The 25,308-nt window shown below is 36.3% G+C and overlaps 3 protein-coding genes and 1 long non-coding RNA gene across 4 annotated transcripts; 2 read left to right on the forward strand and 2 right to left on the reverse strand.

Annotated features, from left to right (window-relative positions):
- Positions 1–7,113: 7,113 nt before the first annotated feature.
- Positions 7,114–11,250, reverse strand: LOC144573153 (leucine-rich repeat receptor-like serine/threonine-protein kinase At2g14510). The gene is made up of 8 exons (XM_078322853.1): positions 10,495–11,250; positions 9,635–10,089; positions 8,662–8,797; positions 8,448–8,519; positions 8,118–8,186; positions 7,941–8,012; positions 7,721–7,792; positions 7,114–7,394 (listed from the first exon to the last, which is right to left on the reverse strand). The coding sequence occupies exons 1-8, from the start codon at positions 11,115–11,117 to the stop codon at positions 7,349–7,351; spliced, it is 1,545 nt and encodes a 514-aa protein (XP_078178979.1). The 5' UTR covers positions 11,118–11,250; the 3' UTR covers positions 7,114–7,348.
- Positions 11,251–11,621: 371 nt separating this feature from the next.
- On the forward strand, positions 11,622–17,895 carry CAC2 (acetyl Co-enzyme a carboxylase biotin carboxylase subunit). The gene is made up of 16 exons (XM_078322852.1): positions 11,622–11,948; positions 12,046–12,383; positions 12,769–12,910; positions 13,104–13,202; positions 13,677–13,733; positions 13,934–14,005; positions 14,234–14,323; positions 14,855–14,914; positions 15,064–15,249; positions 15,697–15,789; positions 15,865–15,946; positions 16,170–16,276; positions 16,611–16,686; positions 17,127–17,173; positions 17,319–17,381; positions 17,628–17,895. The coding sequence occupies exons 1-16, from the start codon at positions 11,904–11,906 to the stop codon at positions 17,670–17,672; spliced, it is 1,602 nt and encodes a 533-aa protein (XP_078178978.1). The 5' UTR covers positions 11,622–11,903; the 3' UTR covers positions 17,673–17,895.
- Positions 17,896–18,983: 1,088 nt separating this feature from the next.
- LOC144573120 (peroxisomal adenine nucleotide carrier 1-like) lies at positions 18,984–23,406 on the reverse strand. Its single transcript, XM_078322809.1, has 5 exons — positions 22,915–23,406; positions 21,717–21,948; positions 20,949–21,095; positions 20,292–20,458; positions 18,984–19,585 (listed from the first exon to the last, which is right to left on the reverse strand). The coding sequence occupies exons 1-5, from the start codon at positions 23,061–23,063 to the stop codon at positions 19,309–19,311; spliced, it is 972 nt and encodes a 323-aa protein (XP_078178935.1). The 5' UTR covers positions 23,064–23,406; the 3' UTR covers positions 18,984–19,308.
- On the forward strand, positions 21,955–22,643 carry LOC144573121 (uncharacterized). Its single transcript, XR_013517883.1, has 2 exons — positions 21,955–22,365; positions 22,399–22,643. It is a non-coding gene; the product is annotated as an uncharacterized LOC144573121 (long non-coding RNA).
- Positions 23,407–25,308: the final 1,902 nt, after the last annotated feature.

The following is a 25,308-nucleotide window of genomic DNA, read 5'->3' on the forward strand; positions in this document are numbered from 1 at the left end:
CAAAGTGAACCGCCACCACCTCTCATTGGAATTCAATGACTGTAATTAAATTTCGGACAAAATTAAATTTATCCTGTGTTTTTACGATTAAAAACTAGATCTAGAATAGATTTCTTAAATTATTTTACTTTTGGAAAGGCATGGATGCATTAGATATATTATCTCTACTCGCTTCGCTGATCATCCAATACTAAAATCTCTTATATTGTTTAGGCTCTGTGGCGCGATCTGAGTCAGGCATGAACACAAAAATTCAACAATAAACACAAAATTTTTAACAAATTTAACGATTTATACAATGATCTGATAAGTCCAACAACTCACTGAGAAATATGAAAAATTAAGTATACATACTTGAATAAATTTATATACTTGGAGAAATCAAGTATAGCATACCTAATTTAATCAATTTATAAGGCAGTGCAGTCGTCTCAATTTTACTCAATCCATGACTCAGTTTAATCAATTGAGAAATCAAGTATAAACATACCTAATTTAGTCAATTCATGACTCAATTTTACTCAATTTAATCAATTTATAAACATAAATCAAATAGAGTTAGGGTTCAAATCGCCTAGATATCTCTCTTCACGCCTCGTCAATCTGTCTGTGCAGTCGTTTCACCTCCGCCTGAGCCCTGAGCCGCTGTCCGCTTCTTTTTAGGCGAGCAGGGTCCGCCTCTACCTGAGCCCCAAGTCCTGAGTCGCTTCTTTTTGAATTGCCTCTGCCTGTCTGTTGTGACGCTGTCCGCTTCTTTCTTTTCCTAAACAGGTACGCTGATGTTTCTCTATAGGAAATAATAAGAATTAGGCTTTTGGGCTGCTTTGTGGGCGGCAGAGGGAGGCAATTAACAAATCAGAGGTAGGTATCAACTTGAATAACTATGATCGATTAAAAAAAATCAATTTCCAGGGGTAGGTAACTGCCCACCCCTGGTATTAATTGGCTCCGCTACTGGTTCCGCTTAGGCTAATAGGATGTCATCAGTACGAAAATAGATGAAAATTCAGCGATACAGAAAAAGAAATAAACACAATAAACAAGTTCATAAAATTAAAATTTCGTAATTCGCTAGACATCTCATGGAATGAATTTATTTTTTGAAATTTTGTAATTATACTTAAAATTTCTTGGAATTTATGTATATTGCTATCAAAGCCTAATTTTTAGGATTTTAATTTGCGAGAGAAAAACAGCAAGAGAAAGTAAAAATAGTTGCTTGTTTAGTTGTTTAATCGGAACATACAAGAGAGCGACTTACGGTTAAAAATTATTTGTCGATTTTCACTATACGTGGAACCTTAATATTCCCACCTACTGTCAAGATTTTTGCCTATTTGTGTCTACAAGGGAAATTGCTTACGCATGACGTAATGGAAGTGAGGGGTATTAATTGTGAGATGAGATATGTTATGTGCCAATCCTGCAATCTAGAAACAGCGGTACATATTTTCTTTCACTGTGAATATGCATCAATTTTCTGGAGGAGAGTAGCCGGGTACTTGGGATACCAAATCATGTGCAGAGGAGGGTCTATTCAAGATACGGTGACAAAATCTCGAAGGAACTGCACACGACAAATATCTAGAAAGTGTTGGATCTTAATCTAACGTTGAGCATATATGTGATAAGGGTTCAAATGCACCCAAATTTTTGTGCACTCAAATGTATTCTATCTTTCAAATTCTTTTTCTCCGTTTTCAAAGTCCGAATAGTCAATCCAAACCATTAGATGCGATCTATATATTAAGATGTGCTTGGAGACCAAATTTTATATTTTTTGAAATTTTTTTTTACTATTTATTAAGCCACTTTGAAAATCGCTGATTTTACATTTTCTGGACCATTGGATCAGCGATTTTTCAAAGTGGCTTAATAAATAGTAAAAAAATTTCAAAAAATGTAAAATTTGGTCTCCAAGCACATCTTAATATATAGATCACATTTAACAGTTCGGATTGACTATTCGGATTTTGAAAACGGAGAAAAATGATAGGGTGCATTTAGGTGCACAAAAATTTGGGTGCATTTGAACCCTCCTCAATTATGAATTGTTTACTGTCATATATGATTGTCACAATTAAAGTGATTTAATATGGAATTAAGATATTAGACAATCTATGTATTCAATAAGATGTGGTCCATAAGTGTGTAGAACAATTTGGGCAAAGATCAAATCATTAATGGACTGATTCTGAACTTTGCAATTGAGAAAACTGCCTTTTGGGAGCCCAGTGTGGGTGGCTCACCCGCACTGGATCTGAGTGCGGACGCACTCAGGAGTTAGCCAATTTTTGGGAGCCTTTTGGTGGCCCAGTGCGGGTGGTTCACCCGCACTGGATCTGAGTGCGGACACACTTAGTACTTAGCCAATTTTTTGGGAACTTCAGAACAACGCAGGAAAAAAAGTCCGAGCGCAGTGCGGACGCACTGAGGACTTAGTTGATTTTCTGGAAGTTCAATGCAGGAAAAAGTCCGAGCGCAGTGCGGACGCACTGAGCTCCAGTGCGGGTGAACCACCCGCACTGAGGACTTGGTCAATTTCAGAAGTTATGTTTTAAGCTCAGTGCTGGTGGCTCACCCGCACTGAACCTGAGTGCGGACGCACTCAGGATACAAACTATTTTTGGGCTGAATTTTAAGGCAGTTACTTAGACACGTTTTGACCCAGTGCGGACGCACTGAATCCAGTGTGGGTGAACCACCCGCACTCGTGTCGCCAGAAGTGTATAACTATATATAGATGGGTCCCCAAGGCACAAGATGAACCAACTCAACTCAAAATTCTTAAAAGAGGTTATTCTTAGACATAATTCTGAGAGTCTTCTCCCTTCTTCCACCATCAAAGAATTGAGAGGAGAAATCCATTAGAAACTTGGAAATGATTTATCAAGGGCGATCTTGTTGCTTTGAAAGACCTAATCTAAGATCCAACCAAAAGGGCGTGAAAGGAAGAGCTTGCAAGAGTCTTGTCTCGCGCTCACGGAGACGGTTGCTTCTCCAACCTAGGGTTTGATATTCCATGACAAGCGACATGGAATCAGGTATTATATTCCGCACTAAAGATTATGTTTTGGGTCTCTTTGGCATAGGACGGTCTTAAATTAAGGTGGGGATTGTTTCTTCTTCCGCGGGTTGTAATTGTTTGACCTCTAGATGAGATGTAATTGTTTGATCTCTAAATAAGGCGTAATTATTTGGCCTTTATGATTCCCATAAAAAAGAAGTGGGGTGTTGTCTTCTTCTCATCTGTTTGGAGAATATGGAAAGAAAGAAACAACAAGATTTTTGAGAGAGGATGTGTTCGTCCCGTCACGGCTGCAGAAGGTGCAATGAGAGAGGCGCTCCTATGGCTAAAATACTGCTAATTTTACTTAGTTGTGTTGTTAAGTTGTGTAGTTCTTTTCCTTCAGTGTTGTATTTATATTTTACCGTTTCCTGTAACACTGATAGTAGCTATCAGGATTTCAAAAAAAAAAAAATATATATATATATATATATATATATTTGTCAATTTTCAACGATATTCCAACAACGAAAGAAAACAGAGCAAACAAACTATTCACCCGGTGAAAATGAACTCGAAGAAAGTTTAAATCTCAACCCTTTTCACACCATTTCTTCGTACAATTTTCATCTCTCTAAATCAGCATCAAATGAAATCGATTTGCGTTCAATTTTTGTTTTAAGTCAGGTGTCCTCACTAGGGTGGCAACGAATCGAACTTGCCCTAGGTTTGAGTTTGATTTGAATAAGATTCGAATTGAACATGGTTTGATTCGTTTCGAATCGAACCCATTTCTAATCGAATTAATTGCGAACTACACATTTTTCGAATCGAACCCGAATCGAATCACGAACTAAATTATTTTTTAGCAACCCTAGTTATACCGGTAGTTTATACATTAATTTTTTCTCGCGTGACAAAATCCACATAGCTTCCTTTTACCGGTATGAAATGAATGTTTTTAAGGTGAAAAATTGTTAATGAAAAAATACATCACAACAAATAATCGTAAAAAGAGGATTAAGTACAAAAACTGAAATATGCAGTAAAACAAGTAATCGTACCTTGAGTGCTCACTCGATCAAACCCTCGATCGGACCATCTAATGAAGTGAGAATCCGAAAGGTAGAGAAGACAGAGGAGAGACAGCAGCCATCTAGGCCAGAGAGAGGAGTGACGGCCGGAGAGACAGCTAGTCGTCAAGAGTGTCGACTAAGTTTTAGAGCGAGAGGGAGAGTGAGCTAGAGAGAGGCGGAGAGAGAACTAGGTTATTGAGATTTGAGAATAAGAGAGCGTCGGCTAAGTTAAATTATGACTCTCTATCTTGGGTTTTAATTTCATCAGGTAAATAAACGACCAATGTTATTATGAGATTCGAACCATAAAAGTTAGCGAACCCATTTCGATCGAACCAGGCTAGGTTTGAGTTTGGTTTGAATTAATTTCGAACCGAACCTGATTTGAATCGTTTCAATTCGAACCCATTTCGAATCAAATTAAACTCGAATCAACCAGAATTGAATCACAAACTACGAATTTTTTTGCCAGTCCAGTCCTCACCCAAGATAATATTATATTTTTCGTTTTGACTTAGAAATTAACCTTTAACGTGAAATTATATGCATAAAATATTATCACGCAAAAAAATATTATATTCCAAATCATAACTTTTAACGTGAAATTATTATCACGAAATTTTTTTTTATGCGAGTTCTCCACTTACATACAAAAAATTATTGAAGAGAAAAACTAAATGTAAAAGGTTGGATAATATAAGCCGAATTCGTTATTGTGAAAAAATGATTAGCTAGGTATTTTAATTTTCAACTGTGTACGTGCTTTGCAATGATAATCACTACCACTGCATATGGGGCAGTTGGGCGAGAGATCGATCGATTCTCCTTGGAGAGATAATTGGAACCTAGAGGCTAGAGTGAGTCTATGGTACTATGCATATCACAGGTTGTTACCGTGTTACGGCTCTATATTTGAGTTTTCAAATCCTAACGATCGATCCAAACCGTTCATCTTGTTCTCCATATTAATATGTGTTTGGAGACAAAAATTTATATTTTTTGAAATTTTTTTACTATTTTTTAGATATTTAGAAAATCACTTGATCTGAAAATTCTGGACCATCCAAAAACAGTGATTTTCAATAAATCTAAAAAAATAGTAAATTTTTTTTAAAAAATGTAAAATTTGGTCTCCAAACACATATTAATATGGAGAACAAGATGAACGGTTCGGATCGACCGTTAGGATTTAAAAACTCAAATATAGAGCCGTAGCACGGTGCCAAATCGTAATATGCATAGTACCATAGACTCACTCCTATAGGCTATACTATATAAAAAAAATTGCATTAAATCAGTCAAATCCTATTATTTTGTTTGTAATGTTCGATTATTATTTTCTAAATTTCTTTATTTTTAGTTTTTTTAAGTTTGACCGTGGTTGTCAAGTGGATAAATTTCTTCACTTTTTTCATCCTCGTATAAAACAGGACATCTCCATTTCTTTAAAATGGAGAGGATGTGAATAAAACATGGACCGCGAGACAAGCGATATCCAATAGATTCTCCTATTGGAAACATACACCAGGCATCCAAAGTAATTCTCTTAACTGCTTTGCTAATGATTTGGTAGGTGAGAATCAATCAGGTTTTTCAGTTCCAAAACAGGACTTTGGTTAATTGATTTTCGCATTATCCGGTTAGGTTGGTGGTGGCAGATATCCAACTTCATCTGAATCTGAACACGATTCTTCCAAACTTGCTGATTAAGACCCACGCGTATTACAAACAAAATAATGTATAAATTTAGGTTTGTTTAGTACAAAACTACGCCTAGCCGCGTACCCGCGTACAAATGTGGTCCCTTACCCTTAACGGGCCTTGCCGCGAGACAAAGTTGCCATTAATCTGATTGGCATGGAATTATTTTTTCATGAAGTGGGTTTTAATTTCTATTTTCAAAACCATGTGGGTTTTATTCTCATTTCGGACCTCTTATCTGCGAGAAAAAAAAAATAAGACGTGTTCAGATGTTCAATTTTTAATGAAATGAGTGGGATTTGAGGTCAATTGAAATTTAATTATCAAATTCCGTTCGGATGGTTCAATTTTTCTCGCTCATTCTTATTTATTTTTCTCCCACTCGTAAAATTTGAACCATCCACCATCCTTAGAGTCCATTCGTCATTTAACCTATTTTATTAGATCCGATCATTCTTTCTCTTTTGTCCTTTCTCCTTTTTATTTGACGAGTTATGAAATATGTCTTAAGAGAATGAAACATAAGCTCTTATTGTGAGCAAGATTCGGACCTCGTTTCTCACTAAATATCTGTCAAAGCAGTAATTTTTTTTTTCTAATAAAATGTAAAGAAACATAAGATTACTTTAGATTGAACTTCACAAAAGAGAGACGGGGGAGAAAAAAAAAATGGGTTGGAGGGAGAAGATGAAATCTTACACTAATTTTAGAGGTACAAATTAATAGAGAGGACTATGATAATATGCATATTACAGATCAATCCGTGCTATGAATATATATCTCTACTTTCAACATTCAAATAGTTGCATAATCTTCATATGAAAATGTACTTTAGACCAATTTTTACAATTTTTACAATTTTCTAAATAGATAGAATATCATTTTTTTTATGGTCCGGAATTTTTAGATCGAGTAATTTTCTACCTATCTAAAAAATAGTAAAAAAATTCTATGGTAGTTTCACTTAATAGCTTTCACAATAATTTTCAAATTAAGTGAAATAAAATTGAAATATTAAAAAAATTTATGACGCTGGACCTGGATGTATAAATAGCCTCACAACAAAAAAAATAATATATCAAATCTCATCATTCAATATAGATACAGATTAAGCATATAATTCTGGGTTTAAAAATTAAATTAATAATTAATAATTGTTAAATAATTCTTTTAATATTTGATTGCCAAAAATTGAAAATCTGTTTGTCACAAATAAAAATTTGAGTTTTAAATCCTATATAAAAAGCAAATCTTCAAATTAATATTACTCTGAGCGTGTACACCGGTACTCTTTTTAGGGTTATCAATTCATGAAAAAGGACATTAAAGTTCAGGCGGCCCAAGGAAAAATTATATGTTATTTAAGTGGATTTTACAGCAAGGAAGCCCACAAAAATCGCATTCCATGACATGGTGGACTTTTGCAATGTGCAAAAATTAAAGCCGAAAATAAAGAATTGTAAAAAATTTAAATAAATACTTTCTATAAAACTACTAACCTAATTTACAGACACAAATACGTACATCTAACTACAAAGAATAAGTGAAACAAGCCAAAGAAATCTCAAGGTACTGGAGGGTCTGGTGAGAAGTTATTTCCTGGATGAAGTCTGTAAATAGAAAATAAACAGAAGATCAGGCTAAAGAAAAATGCGCTTCAAGGATTTGAAAGGATGGCTGTACTGATACAGGTATCTCTAATTGGTACTGGTTATTTACTTATTATGGAGGCAATACATCTGTTTTGGTCGAGCTAAGTTACCCTTTGCCAAATGGAATATTTTATAATTTGTTGCAAATCTGTATCGTGCAAGCTTAAGTCTAAACATTAACCAGACCTGGCATTCCACCAGTAAACATAAACCGGGAATTCCAGGATGATTATACTTGATGTAAATTATATATCCAGGCAAAAGTAAACTTGAGCTATTATTACCTTAGGTTTAGTTTGGTATTATTCAACAAGTTTGATGGAACTTGACCAGTCAAGTTATTGTTCTGCAAAAACCTGAAACAAAGAAAAAAATGGACAATTCAATATAAAGGGAGGACAAGAATGGGAATCCAATAAAGATGTACCGAACTAATGCACCTATTAACAAAAGGAACAGCAAATATTGTTCCTAAAAGAACAGAAATTAGATAGCATGACTTACAGCTCCCTTAAGGATGTAATGTTTCCAAGTGATTGAGGGATTGATCCGTTGAGTTGGTTGTTTTGTAAATCCCTAAAAGCATACATGCATATGTTAGATTAGTACAGGTAGAGGAAGAGGAAAAAGAAGAAAAATAAAAGGATTAGAAAACTTAGAAGTGTTGACAATGTGACTTACAGTCTTGTTAGATAGTTTAATTGGCCAAGGTTGGGAATGCCACCGGAGAAGTTATTAAATGCCAACGAGCTGTTCACGAGAGAATAAAATAGCATTAGTATCACTTGCCTTCTTTAGACTAAAGTAGGAAAGAAAATATTCATATTTACCATGAATAACCTAAAAATGTCCCAACTCCTAACATTTTTGAGAACTAAGCATCAGCTGATCACTGTTTTCTCATGCTTAATGGGGAACAATGTGATGTCTTTTACTCTTAAGGAATACAACGGTCGTGTTGATACTTTATAAGAGTTGTACAGGACAAAATAACAAAAGTTAGATGCATACATATTAGCTATTGCAGTCAGATTAGCAATGCTAGGCGAAATTTTTCCCGTAAGACCCATATTTGCTAGATTCCTGTTCAACAAAATAACGGTCTCAGTCATAATAGCATACAGAATAAGGCATTGCTTACACAAGAAATATGAACAAAACAGACAGAAAACACACAAGCATATATATACTTCATGATAGAAAATATATTAAATTTCCAACTCACAACGAAACCACACGGATTCTGGAACCGAAAGTACATGTCACACCAGTCCAAGGGTACTCAGGAGGCATACAAGGGTCACCGGTCCAGTCCTCAGGGGGGTTATCAATTAGTTGCTTTATTGCTTGTAGAGATATCACTGCATAAGCAAGAAAATGCTTCAATATTTAAGGTAACAACCAAACTTCACTGGTAAATTTGAACTTAACATGCGTTCAAAGCAAATATTCATGTGCAATTAATTGCTGCAAATGTAAAATTAAGATTCCCATTCAGCTTGTTGCGCTCATAACTAGTAGTGATCAGTCAAATTAGATAGAATTTTATTGCACTGCGTACCAATATATCTATCATGGATGCTACAAGTATAACAAAGGCAAACAGCAGCCAATAAAGAAACCATAGGAGCTTGGATGCCAGATGTGTTGACCCTCTTTCCTTTTATTAGTTTTTTTCTGTCTCTTTGTTTATTTTGGCAAAAGACTGAATTCTTATGATGAGTGAGGCTATGGTACTATGCATAGCACAGATTGGTCCGTACTATGGATCAATATCTTCGCTTTCAAATTCCAAACAGTCGATCTGATCTGTTCAACATGATCTCCATATGAAAATGCACTTGCAACTAAATTTTACATTTTTTAGAATTCTTTTTTTTAGATAGGTAGAAAATCACTACTTTTGAATGGTTCAAAATCTTTGATCAAGTGATTTTCTACCTATCTAAAAAAATAGTAAAAAAGAATAAAAAATGTAAATTTGATATACAAGTACATTTTCATATAAAGATTACGTTGAACGGTTCGGATCGACTATTTGAACTTTAAAAATGAAGATATTGAGTACAAACCAATATGCGCTATGCATAGTACCGTAGCCTCACATTTAAAGTTAAGAAGAAGATCACTCTTTTACTGGTCTGCTTACAATTAGGAGCATTTAAGTGCAGCAACTAAGAAGAAAAAAGTTGTAATACCATCTCGAGTGGTAGTCAAATTCTGCAATTTAAAAAGCCCAAACACCTCGCCTGCATTGATCAACGGTGGCAGATTTGAACCCGAACCAGGTGCTAGCGTCACAGTTGTCAGGCCTGAAAGACTCCACTCTGATGAGAAAACAACAGTGCCATTTGATGTCACAGACCCATCATAAAACTGGTACCCATTTATGTACACAGCCAAGTTCCTTGACTTCCCGGGTACTGTATCGGCAAAGTAGAGTGCCACATAGTAGGTGGAGTTCTGGAGGGACACTAGTTGTGGCCACTGAAATGCTAAGGGGCTCCCCTTGTCAGCCACAATAGCTGTGTTGAACACATCCTGTGGCGGAAGGTTCCAGAAGAATGAGGTTGAAATGTTGTGAGTGCTAGTTTTTGCATGCTTTTTGTCTGGGAATGGTTGCCAGTATCGATGGAATCTGTCTTCAGGATACCTACTTTTTGCATATTTATGGTGAAAAACAGAAAATGAATAATCCGGAAGGCAAGGAGTTTATACATCAGACTTATATCATGTGAGTCCCTTCTGATAATAATATGGTAACGAGACAAATACAGTTTCAAATTTTTTGGATGAAATTGAGCAAGGCAGTGATCAAGGTTCTTTCCTTTTTTGGAAGAAACAAGACTTGATGAGGTAATAATAATAATTGAGACCTGCTATTCATGGTATTGGACCAGTTTGGTACTACAGATATCCGTACATATTGCCTGAATAAATAAATGCATTTGAACTTCTTGATCAATGATCAGTAATGAAACAATCCAACTGCTCATTGTGAAAACAGTACTAGCAATAAAATAACCAAAAGAATCAAAAGAAGAAGAAGAAGCATTACCCCTCAATGTCTCCTGTAGCACCAAATTTGTTTCTTGCAATCAGCCCCATGGCCATGGTATTAAAATCAGTAGCATTATACACTGAATAATCCAGCATAATGAGCTCAAGTGAAGATATAAACGGGTCACCCTTCGTGTAATTCGGGTTACCCGCCAAGCAAACGTTCATAGACTTTCCCTTAGCTTGAAAAACTCCCTCATGATACGATGCACTACCCGCCACGTAATCGGCCGTGGTGTTCACCATAGTCCACAAGTTAGCATCCACGATCAGATCAAAAACCGGCGGTACCCCTGGTCCACCGAAGAAATAGCTGGTCCGTACAAGGTACCTGGCACCACGGTAAGAAGGCAAGGTATAGCAGAATTTGCGAGGCCGGGAGGCATTGAAAGGGAAGGAGCGGAGGGTGGAGAAAGTGGTGTATAGACCTGGTGTAGAGAGGTTTTTGGATTCGCCGGAGGTGATGTACGGACTATCCGGGACCCACCGTAGATTCCGGTCGTCGGTGTAGGAGGTGTTGACACCGCAGTCTATGAGTAGACCTGAGATGTTGAATTGAGAAAGAGCCGAGGGGAGGAGAGAGAAGAGGAGGAGAAAAAAGAAGGAAAAGGGAGTTGCCATTTTTGAGTCGGGATGAATGGGTCAGTGGAAAAGAGCCCAGCTTAGAAGCAAAGAAATGAGAGGAGCTTTGCTGACTGGATCAATGGAGAAAGAGAGAGAGAGAACTAGGAGAAAGAGTCAAAAGTCAGCGAAGAGCATTTGATAGGAGAATACTTGATTTCTATTGGTCGGTTCGGCTGTTTACTGTTTCGGACATGCTTTCAGAGATCATATAGTACATCTAAGTGTATGGCGGGTTATAATTCCCGTAATTTCCGGTAATAATGCGTTCTGGTACGACCCGCTATGTTAATTGTATACACAGAACAATTTGGTCATAATTACCGAGTGGCGACTAGCACCGAAGTGAGACGGCGTTTGATCAAACGCTGGATCTCGGATCGTTATCTCGTGATACAGAGACGTCTGCCGTACCCACAGGACTGGAGAGAGACTAGACATCTGGGCGGAGCTCTCAAGGCTTTAACGCCTCAGATGTACAAGTCCTCTCCATTTTTGCAGCGCAGCGTAAATTCTCTCCTCCTGACAACTCGATCTGTTCTTAACCCAACACCGTTCGATCGTCAAAGATGCTAGCTTGATGGTAATCATACAACTTCCCTGAAATAGAGTTTGTCATAACAAATGGAGAGGTTGTAGAATCCATATCACAGTTCGAGCTTGCCTCCTACGATCTCTCCTCCCTTCTTAAACCCCCCTTCCGAGAAACGGTTTCCTCATAGGCTGCATTTTTTAGCTCGAGTTTATCTTAATTGGATCCACAGTGTCTTGGAAATCGTGGTGGCGATGGATTCAATTCTCGCTTCCAAGACTGCGTTCTGCTCTCCTACTGTGAGTCTACTATTCTTATTCAATTTCATTTCTGTACTTCTGAATTTAATTTGAGGTTTTGATTCATCTATGATGAAATTTATTTCCTTTCTACTAGCAAGGATTGTACGCTAGTCCCGCCAGAGGAATCTCGAGCTCACAATGCAAGTTTTTGGGAGCCAAATCTCCAAAATTTTGCAAGATTGCCATTGCAGCTCCACGGCCAGCACGGGCCACAACCCTTTTGGTGAAATGCCAAGCCACTGATGAGCTATCAAGCAAGCCTCAAAAGATCCTGGTGGCCAACAGAGGTGAGATAGCCGTGCGGGTGATACGTACCGCGCATGAGATGGGTATTCGATGTGTGGCTGTGTACTCTACAATTGACAAGGATTCTTTGCATGTGCGGCTTGCCGATGAGGCGGTATGCATTGGTGAAGCTCCCAGCAATAAATCGTGAGTGAATTATGCTCCTTCACTATCCTAGGTTCTCAGTATCATCAGTATCATCAGTATCATATCTGTTGAAGTCCCAATGGTACCAGTACGCATACTATGCACTGATAGGTAATAAGCAATTCCATCCTTTTACCGAGTTGTTGCAACTGTTATAACTACTGCTGGTATTCTTAATTTTTGAATTTAGATTAAGGCTAATGGTTGACTAGGCCTCAATAAATTTCTAATGTGAAAAAGCGTTCAATGCAAGAAATCATCAGTGGCTCTCTAACTATACAAGTACATGTTTGCTGTTATAGTAATCTTTGACTTTAGCATTGTGATGTTGAAACAGTACAAGGGCCGTCTAATATATCTGTTTTTTTTTTTTTTACTTCTCTAGGTATTTGCTGACCGAAAATGTCATTTCTGCTGCTATAACGCATAACTGCACCATGTTGCACCCCGGCTATGGTTTTCTGGCTGAAAATGCTGAGTTTGTGGATCTGTGCAAGACCCATGGCGTCAACTTTATTGGCCCTGAGGTAGAATTCATTGCTTCCAAATATGTTAGTCATATAAGTAGTATTCCTCAGTTAAACTTTACAAGGCATGTCTACAAAGAGTTTGTTCACATGCAATGCAGTTCCTTCATTCCTTGTTCATAGTCTCCACTGCTCGAAAAGAAGTCGATGCTGTTTTTTAATTAAAGTTTTGACTTATTTTATCTTTTTACAGCCTAATAGTATTCGGGTCATGGGAGACAAATCCACAGCTAGAGAGACAATGAAAAATGCAGGAGTACCAACTGTCCCTGGAAGTGATGGATTGTTGAAGGTATGTAGTTTGTTGGTGCCGGGTCTTGTGCTTGTATTCTACCTGTATGTACCATGTGATTCCATATTTTTGTCTTTTCAACAACTGTTCTTGACTTATTTTTGAATATCTGGGCTCAATTGGTATTGGGGCAGTAATGTCCAAGGGGAATATTTTTCCGTTTAAATAATAACCCTCATTTTACTTGCCTTTTCTCTGGTCATATTCATGATCTTTTGGTAAGTGTGGCACTAGTTTGATAACTGCTTGTATCATAAACATGCATTGCTATTATAACTGCAAAATATCAAAATTTTGAACTTTTACTGAACCCTGGCTAATTATGTTCTCCAAATGGTACCTGAGTAGTGAATATGTTACTATGACGTGCAGTGCGGTCGAAATTTCCAATAATAGGTTGTGAAATAAAGTGAAACTTTTTTTGTCAAAATATTGCATTTTCGCTTGTTGACCTGAGTCATCTTATTTATGTAGTCAACTGAAGAGGCTGTTGAGCTTGCAGAGAAGATTGGCTATCCTGTTATGATCAAGGTAAATCATTTAACTTAATAACCTATCTTATTATCCAACCCAGGTAAACAAAAAACATATTTAGGTACCTTAAGGAAATTGCATAGATGGTTCTCTAGATGTTTTCTAATTGCATCAAAGGCGCAAGTGTACTAGTGCACATTAGAATATGATAAAAATGATTTATATATTTTATAATGTATTTTTGTTTGGTTCTTTAGGCAACTGCTGGTGGTGGAGGCCGTGGAATGCGTTTGGCAACTAATCCTGGTGAATTTGTGAACTTACTTCAGGTATGTCAAAATCTCGGTGCAGAACTAGTTGAAATGAACCAAGTATTTTTGTGTAAATAAGTAATATCATGATGTTTGGTCTAAGGAAGAGTAGTCTGATGCTTGTGTATTGATAATATATTGATTGGAGTTGTTTCAGTACCTGTTATGCCATCATACTTGGCTTGAGGTTTTTTTTTTTTGCTTTTGACTTCTTTCTACATTAATTCTGGTTTTCTGTGAATACAGCAAGCCAAGTCTGAAGCTGGAGCTGCTTTTGGAAATGATGGAGTTTATTTAGAGAAATATATCCAGAATCCAAGACACATAGAGTTTCAGGTAGGATTAGTTGGATTATTTCTGATGTAAAAAACAATATTGACTTCTTCCCCCCCTGCAATTAACAGTGGAGATAAATACGGAAATAATGGTTTCTATCTGGTATATTCAATATTTGCACTTAATGACCTACTATTGTTGGGAAAACAGAAACAACATTCTTAATGATTTTAGTAAGGATCTTCACCTAATGTTAATATCCAAGATTGCATTAGCAAAAGCTTGTTTTAGGTCTGGTTGGATTATATTGGACTGATTATGTTAGTGGACCCTACTGCTTGTGGCATCAGATTAGTATTTCCAATGCATCCCGGACCAAAGTCTTCATGGCCTTAATCTAGCTTCATAAGTCCAACCATATGAAAGAAGCCCTAACCCAAATTATTTAGTGGTACCTGCAGTACTATTTAGTTGCTGACTGATATACACGTAACTCTATTATTCAAGTTCAAGAAATCATGAGGTGCTTTATTATTATTGGTTTTTTTTTTTTTGCATTAACATTCCATGTCACCTTGGTTGTTGAAACAGGTACTTGCTGACAAGTTTGGAAATGTTGTTCACTTCGGTGAGCGTGATTGTAGCATCCAGGTATCATTTTTGTTTGTTTTTATTCCCTTTAGTGTACTTTTGACCTTTTCTCTTGAGTTCATTTATCTACACTTCTCTAGTCACTTGAACCTCTTCTGCAAGAATCCTTATTAATCTAAATTTTGACCGTCTACTATTTTCTTTGACAGAGAAGAAACCAGAAACTTCTAGAAGAGGCTCCCTCTCCTGCACTGACAACAAAGCTCAGAAAAGCAATGGGTGATGCAGCTGTTGCAGCAGCCGCATCCATTGGTTACATTGGTGTTGGAACTGTTGAATTTCTTTTGGACGAGAGAGGTGATTTCTATTTCATGGAAATGAACACCAGAATTCAGGTAAATGTGATATATAATACAGCATATTTATCTTTTGTTCATACCAAGGAAAGTAGCCGATAGTAACACCTGATCTGTTTTCGGGGCCTTCTTGGGCATGGTACGTACCATTCACCTACACAGTATGATACCTGAAGCACACCATGAAACAACTGCCATTCATATTGTACTACATTCATCCTTGGGTTAGAATGGGTCTTTGTTTATCGTTTTGGGGACGGATCAGGGCATGGCAGGGCTAACTGGATGTGCTTGATGCACTTTATATGTTTTCCTTCTCTTGAACCTGCTTCTGCTCTTTTCTGCAGAAAATGACATGTAATGATTGAGGGACTTGTATATATTTTATAGTAGGTTAGTTGGTAGCTTTAAGATATGTAACATTAAAAAATTACATGATGTAAAGGTGTGAACTTTGATGTATTCATCCTATGGGTTCTGAATTAGGTGGAGCACCCGGTGACAGAGATGATTTCATCTACTGATTTAATTGAGGAGCAAATTCGTGTCGCCCTTGGAGAAAAGCTAACAATGAAGCAGGTAAACATGTTGGAGTTTAGAAGATGATTTTTCTTTTGAAAACAAAAAGAAAATTGATTGACATGTGCTGAACAGGAGGATATTGTTTTGAGAGGACATTCAATTGAGTGCCGCATCAATGCTGAAGATGCATTCAAAGGATTTCGTCCAGGCCCTGGTATTATTATTTCTAAATGGAAGCAAATACTTCATTGTTGAACATTATTTATTTCATATTTTTTAATTATACTTTTATTATCATTTGTGTACTATTTGTTTCAGTTCTTATTTTTCAAATAATAATTTTCTAAGCAATAACCTATTGCAGGGAACAATTTTTTAAAATAAAAATAGAAGGGAATTAAATTTTCAAAATTTCAAGTCTCTGTGGATGAATGCAGGGAAGATTACCACATACTTGCCATCTGGTGGACCATTTGTCAGAATGGATAGTCACGTTTATCCAGGCTATGTAGTCCCACCCAGCTACGACTCTCTACTAGGAAAGGTGCATTTTTATTCTTTCCTGCTTAAAGTTTGCTTTTAGGTGAATTATTTTTATTTTACTTTGTAAAAAATAGGGTGTTACTGCTCCTGCCAGTTTCTGTTATCATAAAGGCCATTGATGCAAGCATATTATCTTACTATAGTGGTATCAGTACAACCAGGTGCCAGTTCACCTAGATTCCCACCATCCCCTACAAAAAGCAGTTATACTTGAGCAGTACTGAATTTTACAGCACCATGACTTATAAAACCCTGGTTACCCTACATAATTTTCTTTTATTGTCTTTAAAATTAAATATCTAAAACTAAGCACCACTTATATTTTATGGGCGAAGCTTATTGTCTGGGCACCTACTCGGGAGAAGGCAATTGAGAGAATGAAAAGAGCTCTCTCTGATACTATCATCAAAGGTAAGTTTCTGGATCTTGTTATTATAGAAATTAAAAATCTTTCCAGTATGGCACTCTTTAGAATTTGTTATAGTGTGTTCCTGTGTTCTTCATTCTTTATGCCAGTCAAAATTGGATTTACTCTATTTGGTTACCAAAATTAAGCCTTCAAGCTAGGCTATGACCCATCGGTTCCAAACTGGTTGTGTTTTGTTGTGTTGGATAATTTGTTATAATGATTCATTCAGCTTAGTATCGTATGTCTTGGTAGCGAGCCTCAATGGCTCAATACCAAGACCCAAGACTGAAATCCTTGCTAGCTGGTACATGTTAGGGATGTATTTGAGTGAACCATAATGATTTCTAGGAACTGATTGTCATCTTTTTTTCTTTTCTTTTTTATCTTCATTTCTTTACTACACTTAATGACCGATAATGTTTGATTTCGTTTTGATTCACAGGAATTCCCACAACCATTGATTACCATAAGCTAATTCTTGATATCGAGGTAACCTATATACTGATTATTTCATCTACAAATGCCATCACCTTTTTACTTTTGTTGACCAACAAAAGATGCTGTTCGAGTAGTCGGACTCTTGTTTAATTTGGTTTTTGAGATTGAAACATATGGGAATTTGTTGACTTTTCAGGACTTTAAAAACGGCAAAGTAGATACTGCCTTTATTCCCAAGCACGAGGAGGAACTCAAGCCGGTTAGTTTTCTGCCCGACTCCCTTTTGTCATACTCTCTTAATTGTTAGGTATCGTAATATACCTGCCAGGTCCTGTACTGGTACAAGCCTGTATCTCTCAATTGTTAGTGTTTGAGCGTAAGGCAAACCCTAAACTTGTTAAAACCTCATTGAAGCAATAATGTGGCAAAGAAAATGAGGAAATGTATACCTGACCGTGTACCGGTGACGGTAATGCTTAGTTGACTTGTTTGTTCTCACATTCAGCCATCATCAGAAATGGGATTGACTGCTGTTGGGGCACTAAATTAAAGCAAACCAAGAACCTCACATTCAACAGCTACCTGGGTTAGGAGATGTAATCAACGAATTTTGTACTCCAATTAGATTTTATCCTAGGTGCTGCTTTCTAGATGCTTTTGGGCATTTTTCAGCTTTTATCTTTCTTGTCATAAATTAGTAACATGATTGGAGTTCTCCTTGGAAATTTGCTCTAGCCAGTGGTGGTCATAAATTAGTAATATGATTGAGTGCAGTTTTGCAAACTTTGGTCTTGATTACTGTATTGTGTAAAGATATTCTAAAACGTTATCATTTTGATATTGCCCAAGTACTATTTGGTAAAATAAAAAATGATGGAAATAATTTAGTAGAGAAAAAATTCGTAGAGGTTTATTTTGGATACTCGCCGATCTCCACTTGGCAACAGAAACCTCTCTTAGTTTGTGCTTCATTGGAACTTTGTAGATGAACTACTATTTTCTTTGTTTTGAGCAATTAAAATAACTGAAGCTAAAACATGATAACGTCTGATACTATATGGCAAATAGATGTATTGCTTTAGTGTACTTGTCCAAAATTAGGAAGACTTCTACTCTGTTCATGTTGTTAGTCTTGCATTTGTTATGTCGGAGTTCTTCCCAATTTTATCACTATTTAAGTGGGAATTCTTATTCTAGTTATATTGTTTTATAATAATTGCAAATTGAATTGAGTAAATAAATTAGTATTAGCTAAGAAATGGGAATCGTACTTCAATGCAAGGTGGTGCCAGAATGTAAACTAGTTATTTCTCTTTAATTAATGCATAAAATCCACAGCTGATCGGTTATATCCCACATGCAAGGTGGTGCCAGAATGTAAACTAGTTATTTCTCTTTAACTAATGCATAAAATCCACAGCTGATCGGTTACACTGGGATATAACGAAGTCGTCATAAAAAAAGGTTCAAGACAAAAGGAATGGAACTGTATTGAATATTAACAAGAAAGCAGCCAAAAGAGTCTATTTATGGTCTGGTTCAGTTCACAAGAAAAACTTTAGAATTTTTAGATTATGGTTCAATTTTGGTAATTGAGAACCATGTAACCTAAAGCAACCAAAAACCAAAACATTATTTGATATTATTTTAGGCTTTGTAATATGATACGCACAATTAACACTGAGCTGTGCAGAACTCCATCTGGAAACCAAATAATTCGCCTTGGCTTCTTGTTCGTTAACAGTTGCAAACAATATAAAAAATAGGCTCATGTAATTCAGTTCGGTTGAAGAGGCGAGCTAGCATAAATTGGTTTTTATCTAAAACTATCATAGTATCATACATGCACCACAATGAAATCTTTTGAGAACTCATTACCCATTTTATTGGAAGAACAAATCAAAATTCTATCGTTAATTTATTGACAACAGAGGAAAAACCAACACTTACCTAACAGCCTCCCCATACCATTGCTCCACAACTCAACAGCAAACCAAGGATTATTAATAGAAAACTATGCCCTCTCATTTTAAGAACACAAACAAGCATTAATTAAACACAAAACAGGAAATGCCTCGTAGCATTCCCCACACTTCCTTTGTTACAAAGAATATCCAGATCCTGAACTGAAGTGATTTTCTCCTTTTCTGAGTTTTTATTATTTTTCAATTCCTTTTTCCGCACTCTTACACACTCTTTGCTCTTTTCTTGTTAGTGATTAGATGCTGCCTGACACCCATCAACGCAACCCACGTAAATTTTGAAATTTTTTCTTTAATCATTAGTAAGAGTGCAGAGCTAAGCACAGTTTTCAAAATTTGGGCTTGTATACCCTTGAAGAAACCCGGTATGCCTTCTTTGCTCCAAATTGCTCTCAAGGCCTCAAAAAATGTTTTCGGTTGTTTTGGTTTCTTTTGAGATTCTTCTTCATCAGGATCGGCTGACTGGATCATGACCTTACACCTGTTGGTACGAAATCAAGTCCAGATATGAAATAAGCAGAAATAAATGCAGGTACATGAATAGCAGTTCAACTCTGTACAGATTGGCTTTACAGATTTGCGAAGGACCTAACAGTTATAACTTACTAGTATGCATTATTGGACCCCCACAAATCAAACTCAACCAGTACAGCACAAAAATGGTTGCACAGTATGCCAATACAGCACTTTTCATATTTATTCATGAGGGGGGGGGGGGGGGGGGTTCCACTTTACAATTTTTCATTGTGACAATCTTCAAAGATAGTTTAAATTTAAAATACAACATTATACTCATTATTCACATATCATGTCTACAAAATTTGATGAGATTTTGTATACGTTTCACCGTTCATCAAGTGACTTGAAATTTCAATGGTCCGAAATTAACAGTCCTTGATGTATGAAATTTGATTGTTAGGCTATTTCATGTCCAGTAAAATATCTACAAATTTACTTTCTAAATTTCAACATTTTTGGAAATTTATTGTCATGATTGTCAATATAACCATTGTCAATACATAACTAAGGTTCAAGCTTCAATCAAGCATCGAGTTTCCACAAATCATAACTTGAGCACCAAAAGAAATACCAGAAAGTAATTTGAGCAGCAAGGAAACAGCAAAAGTATGTAACTCAAAGCTGGCCAATACATAAGCATATTTGAAATGAAGTTCCTTGAGATGTACCTGATTGCTGGGTAGGTCAGAATGGTTGCCACAGTCTTTGAAATGGCACCAAGCATAAAGGCCGAGAGGGCCGAAAGAGCCACAGCCTTTGAAACAGCCCCATTCGATCGTGCATTTTGATTCTTCTCACGTAGGAGTCGAAGTTTCAGCTGATCAAATACTGTATACTGTTTTTTCCAAGAAGGAACAAAAACATATTATTAATGCTGTTGGACAACTTCCAGAAGACTAGGAAAGGCAAAAAGGGGAAATCTGAGTTGTGGAAGACCAGAAGACTATTAATATTCTAATGACAGAACTTGTAGAAAAAATTTCATATTAAAATAAAGCAATCATGACAAAAATTCTAGTGGAGAACTTATTGTACATATCACCCAGTAAACTGACCAAGGGCTAAAGTGGGAAATCTGAGTTCTACTTCTTATCAATTGAGCAGAACTTAGCCGCGATAATAATCCAGTCACTATTTTATCATAATTATTATCGTGAATACTAACTTGGTATTAATGGCATCAAATTTGAAAACAGTTGTCATTTAACACTTTGAGAGGTCCCCTTCTTTTTGTTGGAGTAAAATCCAAGAAAATTACAAAAACTAAACTAATAAAAAATACAAAAACTAAACTAATAAAAAAAAAAGTGTCACAAGACAACTACCTGAATAGCAGGATTAGTAGTTAAGAGAATAGAGATGCCTATGGCATCAAAAGCATCACCAAGTGAACCCTGAGTGAGAGTTGACCACAGCCCTTTCGATTTTCCAAAGGCACTTGTTTGCATTTTAGATGAAGCATTATCCAATGGCTATACAACAAAAAAATTATAACAATATAAGTCAGATAAATAACACCAAGAATTGAGAAGATGCAACCAAAATTGAAAGTCCCAAGTTAGAGAAACTAGCTGATTGGGGCAAAATTTGCAAAAGAAGTTGAGCATTTGTAATGTCTACAATGTGTCGACTTGGTTCCAAACAAGATTTTTGGTTTGCTAAATTAGACTTCTAAACTCAAATATGTGCTACAAATAGCAAAGTTTGTCCTTGGTGCACCCATTTTAAATTATACTTCAAGTATGACAATGCTTCAGCTTCTGCCATTAAACTCCTATGCATTAGGCCTAACTTTGTCACAAATTCTCCTCAACCGACAGTAACTGGCTCTTTACACCATTGTCCCTCAGTTGTACAACCAAACACCCAAAAAAGAAAAAAGAATTAAATAAAGCACGAAAATGCAAGCCAACAAAGGACACAATTTTCAATTTAAAACAGAAACCTAATAGGTACTAGTACCATAGTACTGACTGGTACATAACAATACCCCAATTACTACATTTAAGACTTGGTACCAAACAGATACCAGGCTCGAAACTCGCAAGCATTAAAATAAAATATAAACTTTTGGCCTATTGTCAACAACATACCTGTGTCAATATAACGGTACAACAACCTGCAGCAACACCAACCACAAGATTGGCAGACGTACCAATAGATTTTTTGCCGCTCTTCCTAAGATACAGTTGCCTGAAAAAACTATATCCATAGAAATATATGAATTGGGAAATGAAAGTTTGTAAGTTCTTCGTCGTCAACCCTTGATAAAGAGAAAGAACTTTGTTCTCTTTAATTGCTTCTTTCAATACATCTGTCAGATGCCTGTAAAATAAAAGCAAAATATTCCAAATCAGCACAATGGTATCATCTAAAACTGAAATAAATAACAAAACAATATCATGCTTTAAATACCTATTCCCTCTAAGGCCTTACGCATCTAATATGTACCTCAAAGAAGTGAAAAGTAGTAATTCACCCAAAAGATATTATGGAGAAAGTGCTATTGAGATAAATATTCGCTAAGTAACAAAAGAGAAGTACAATTCAAACCCAAGTCTCAACTCAAATGACAAAAATGACCTTAAGGTCAGATCTATCGAGGTTACTTGACCACTCTGGTCCAAAGAAAATTCACCAAACTAGTTCTCTGTTTGATTCCTATTTGATCATAAAATTAGTTGCATAGAAATAGTGAACTCTGCAGCTGCAGGACACATTGATCAGTCATGCACTCATGCTGTATGGAATATGGATACTATATACATTATGTAGGCTTTCCTTAAAATATAACTGATATTTCTAACTTACTCTTAAAATGCTAATTTAATACCAGCTTGACCAAATCAAAACCACCTCAATTATTTAATAAATAATAATTTCAAACCCCCTCTGGTAGAAAACCGAGAAGATCAAAGTGTTTAATTTACTTTAATTATTTAATCATTTATATATTGGAAAAAGAAAAGTGATACACAAGAAGATCATAGTGATTCTCAACTACACAATTCTAAAAACAATCAATCATTATCCAATTGGATGTCAAGTGGAGCCCACACCAGATCGAACACCGAGAGATCAATGAAAAATTGCAAGATCGAACCATGATCATTCTCAGTTATGATCCTTAGTTCCAAAATCAAAACAATGGCTTACGAAATTTCTCAAATTACGATCACAGCAGCCAAAAGCAAAAAAGGGATGACTTGATCCGGCGATCATAACATGATAATACTCCGATCAAATGAAACTAGACTAATAAAAAAAGGAACCGATTGCAATAAACCCTACCTGTATTTCTGATTACCCCCCTCAGACTTGACCTCCGCCTGATACTTAGTTTTACACGTGTCGAGAGGGTAGAACACGGTAGTGCTAACAAGCGACCCGACCGCCCCTGACGTGGCTTCCGCCAACGACTCCCAATCCACTCCCGACATCTCTCTCTATTCCTTCTTACAAATGAGCACTCGACGTTGGATAAGGACGCAAGTGCCAACTTTTTACTACAGCTGAGAGAGAGAGAGAGAGAGACGGAGAGAGAGGTAGAGAAAGAAGAGAAAGAGGGGGTATTTAAATCAAACCCAAGTTGAAAAGGGATTTAGGTGATTGATTCGAGGGTGGTAGTAGCTAGCATGAATCTGCGCTTGTTTTTTATCGAGCTCGGTATTGTCGTCAAGCTGCACACGTCATTGAACACGGCACGTTGTTGTAAGTTTCTGTAATTTCTCGAGATCGGAGGGGCTGAGAGAGAAATTACTTATTACCGTGTTGCTTTTCTCAAACGACTAGGGGACTAGGGGTTGAGAAATAAGTGCAGGGACAATGACCGAGGGAATGGAGGGAAGGATCAAAAAGAGAGAGAAAGAAGCGTCGAGGTAACAGAAACTTAGGAGCTTCTTTGGGAATAGCTAAATGCACGGAGGAGGCGGTTTTGATATTGGATCTTTTGTGGCGAGCATGACTGCAGCTAGATGGTGTGCAATGTTGCCGACAAGTTTAATGGTTAATCAAATAGAGCATAAAAAATATTTTATTAATAGAGTTAGAAGAGATTAAGGATCTGAAAATGAGCAACTATTACAAGATGTTTGTATTATAACTGTTGTAATTGTTATAATAATCAATGACCCCAAATTAGCAATCATGAACCGAGTCCGGTATAACAAATTATTTAAATAATTTGAATATTGACTATTGAGTCAATAATAAAATGCTAAATCTGAATAATGAAATATTAAATATAAATAAAGATGCCTTATGAATATTTATGAATTACTTATTTCGTCTTTATCCGAAAAAAATAACCGAACACTATGTATAGTGTGATTTAGTTTGACCTTAACACATTTAAGATTACTTTAGTTTTGATTGATTTTTATTGTTAAAAATATTGTGTATTATTTTGTTCGGTCAGAGCGGATCCAAAAACTCTTTTACATGAATTTTTTTTCTATTTTAATTCATTCACAGTTAATTTTAAGAGTAAAGATGTTGTCCCCTTGAATCTGTCCCCTATCTGTCCCCCTAACAACTTTCTTTTTTTGTTCTCTCACGTGGTCAAAATCCACCCTCTTCAATCTTCAATCTTCTCACGTGACGAGGAGAGCGTGGTGCACCGTCGAGATCCGGCGAGGAGAGCGTGGTGCACCGTCGAGATCTGACGAGGAGAGCATGGTGCACCGTCAAGATTCGGCGGAGAGAGCGTGGTGCACCATTGGAGGGGGTCCATGCTAGCCCAGCGAAGGTTGTCACAATGCAACATATGAATACTTCATTAGTTAGATATGAATACTTCAGTTGTTAGATATGCGTACTTCATGTTACATATGAATACTTCTTGGAAGAGGTGGGATGAGAGAGATGAATCTGACTTTGAATTTTGAATTGTATAAATTATTTCGAACATGTATGAATACTTCGTAATCGTCAGTATGAATAATTCTTTAGTTAGATATGAATACTTCATTGTTTTAGATATGCATACTAGTCTGTTGAGAATATTTCTTGGTCCCAATCTGGGCAGGTGTGAATATTATTAGTGTCAGATGTGAATATTGTTAGTGTCATGTGTGAATACTTTATTAGTTAGATATGAATAGTTATATATATGAATATTTCATTTGTTATATATTGAGTACTTCATTAGTTAGATATGAATACTTCATTTGTTAGATATGCATACTTCATGTTAGATATGAATACTTCTTGGAAGAGGTGGGTGAGAGAGATGAATTTGACAATGAATTTTGAATTGTATAAATCATTTTGAACATGTATGAATACTTCGTAATCATCAGTATGAATACTTCTTGGAAGAGGTGGGGTGAGAGATGAATCTGACTTTGAATTTGAATTGTATAAATTATTTCAAACATGTATGAATACTTCATAATCGTCAGTATGAATACTTCATTTGTTTAGATATGAATACTTCTTTATTTAGATATGAATAATATATAGTTTCGCTGTAGTGGTCCCCAATCTTGGCAAATGTCGCTTTCAGACGATTGCGGTCCCCAATCCAGGCTGTCACAAGACGTCAGCGGTCCCCCTGGTTGTTACTGGTCCCCTCCAGCTTGTGTTTACATATGACAAATGTTTATGATAATAAGTATGAATACTATAAATTCGTAGGTATGAATACTATATGTTTTGACTATTAATAAAATAGCATTAATCTTG

Source organism: Carex rostrata, chromosome 21 (genome assembly GCF_964058835.1).
Source record: "Carex rostrata chromosome 21, lpCarRost1.2, whole genome shotgun sequence".
NCBI classification, from domain to species: Eukaryota; Viridiplantae; Streptophyta; class Magnoliopsida; order Poales; family Cyperaceae; genus Carex; species Carex rostrata.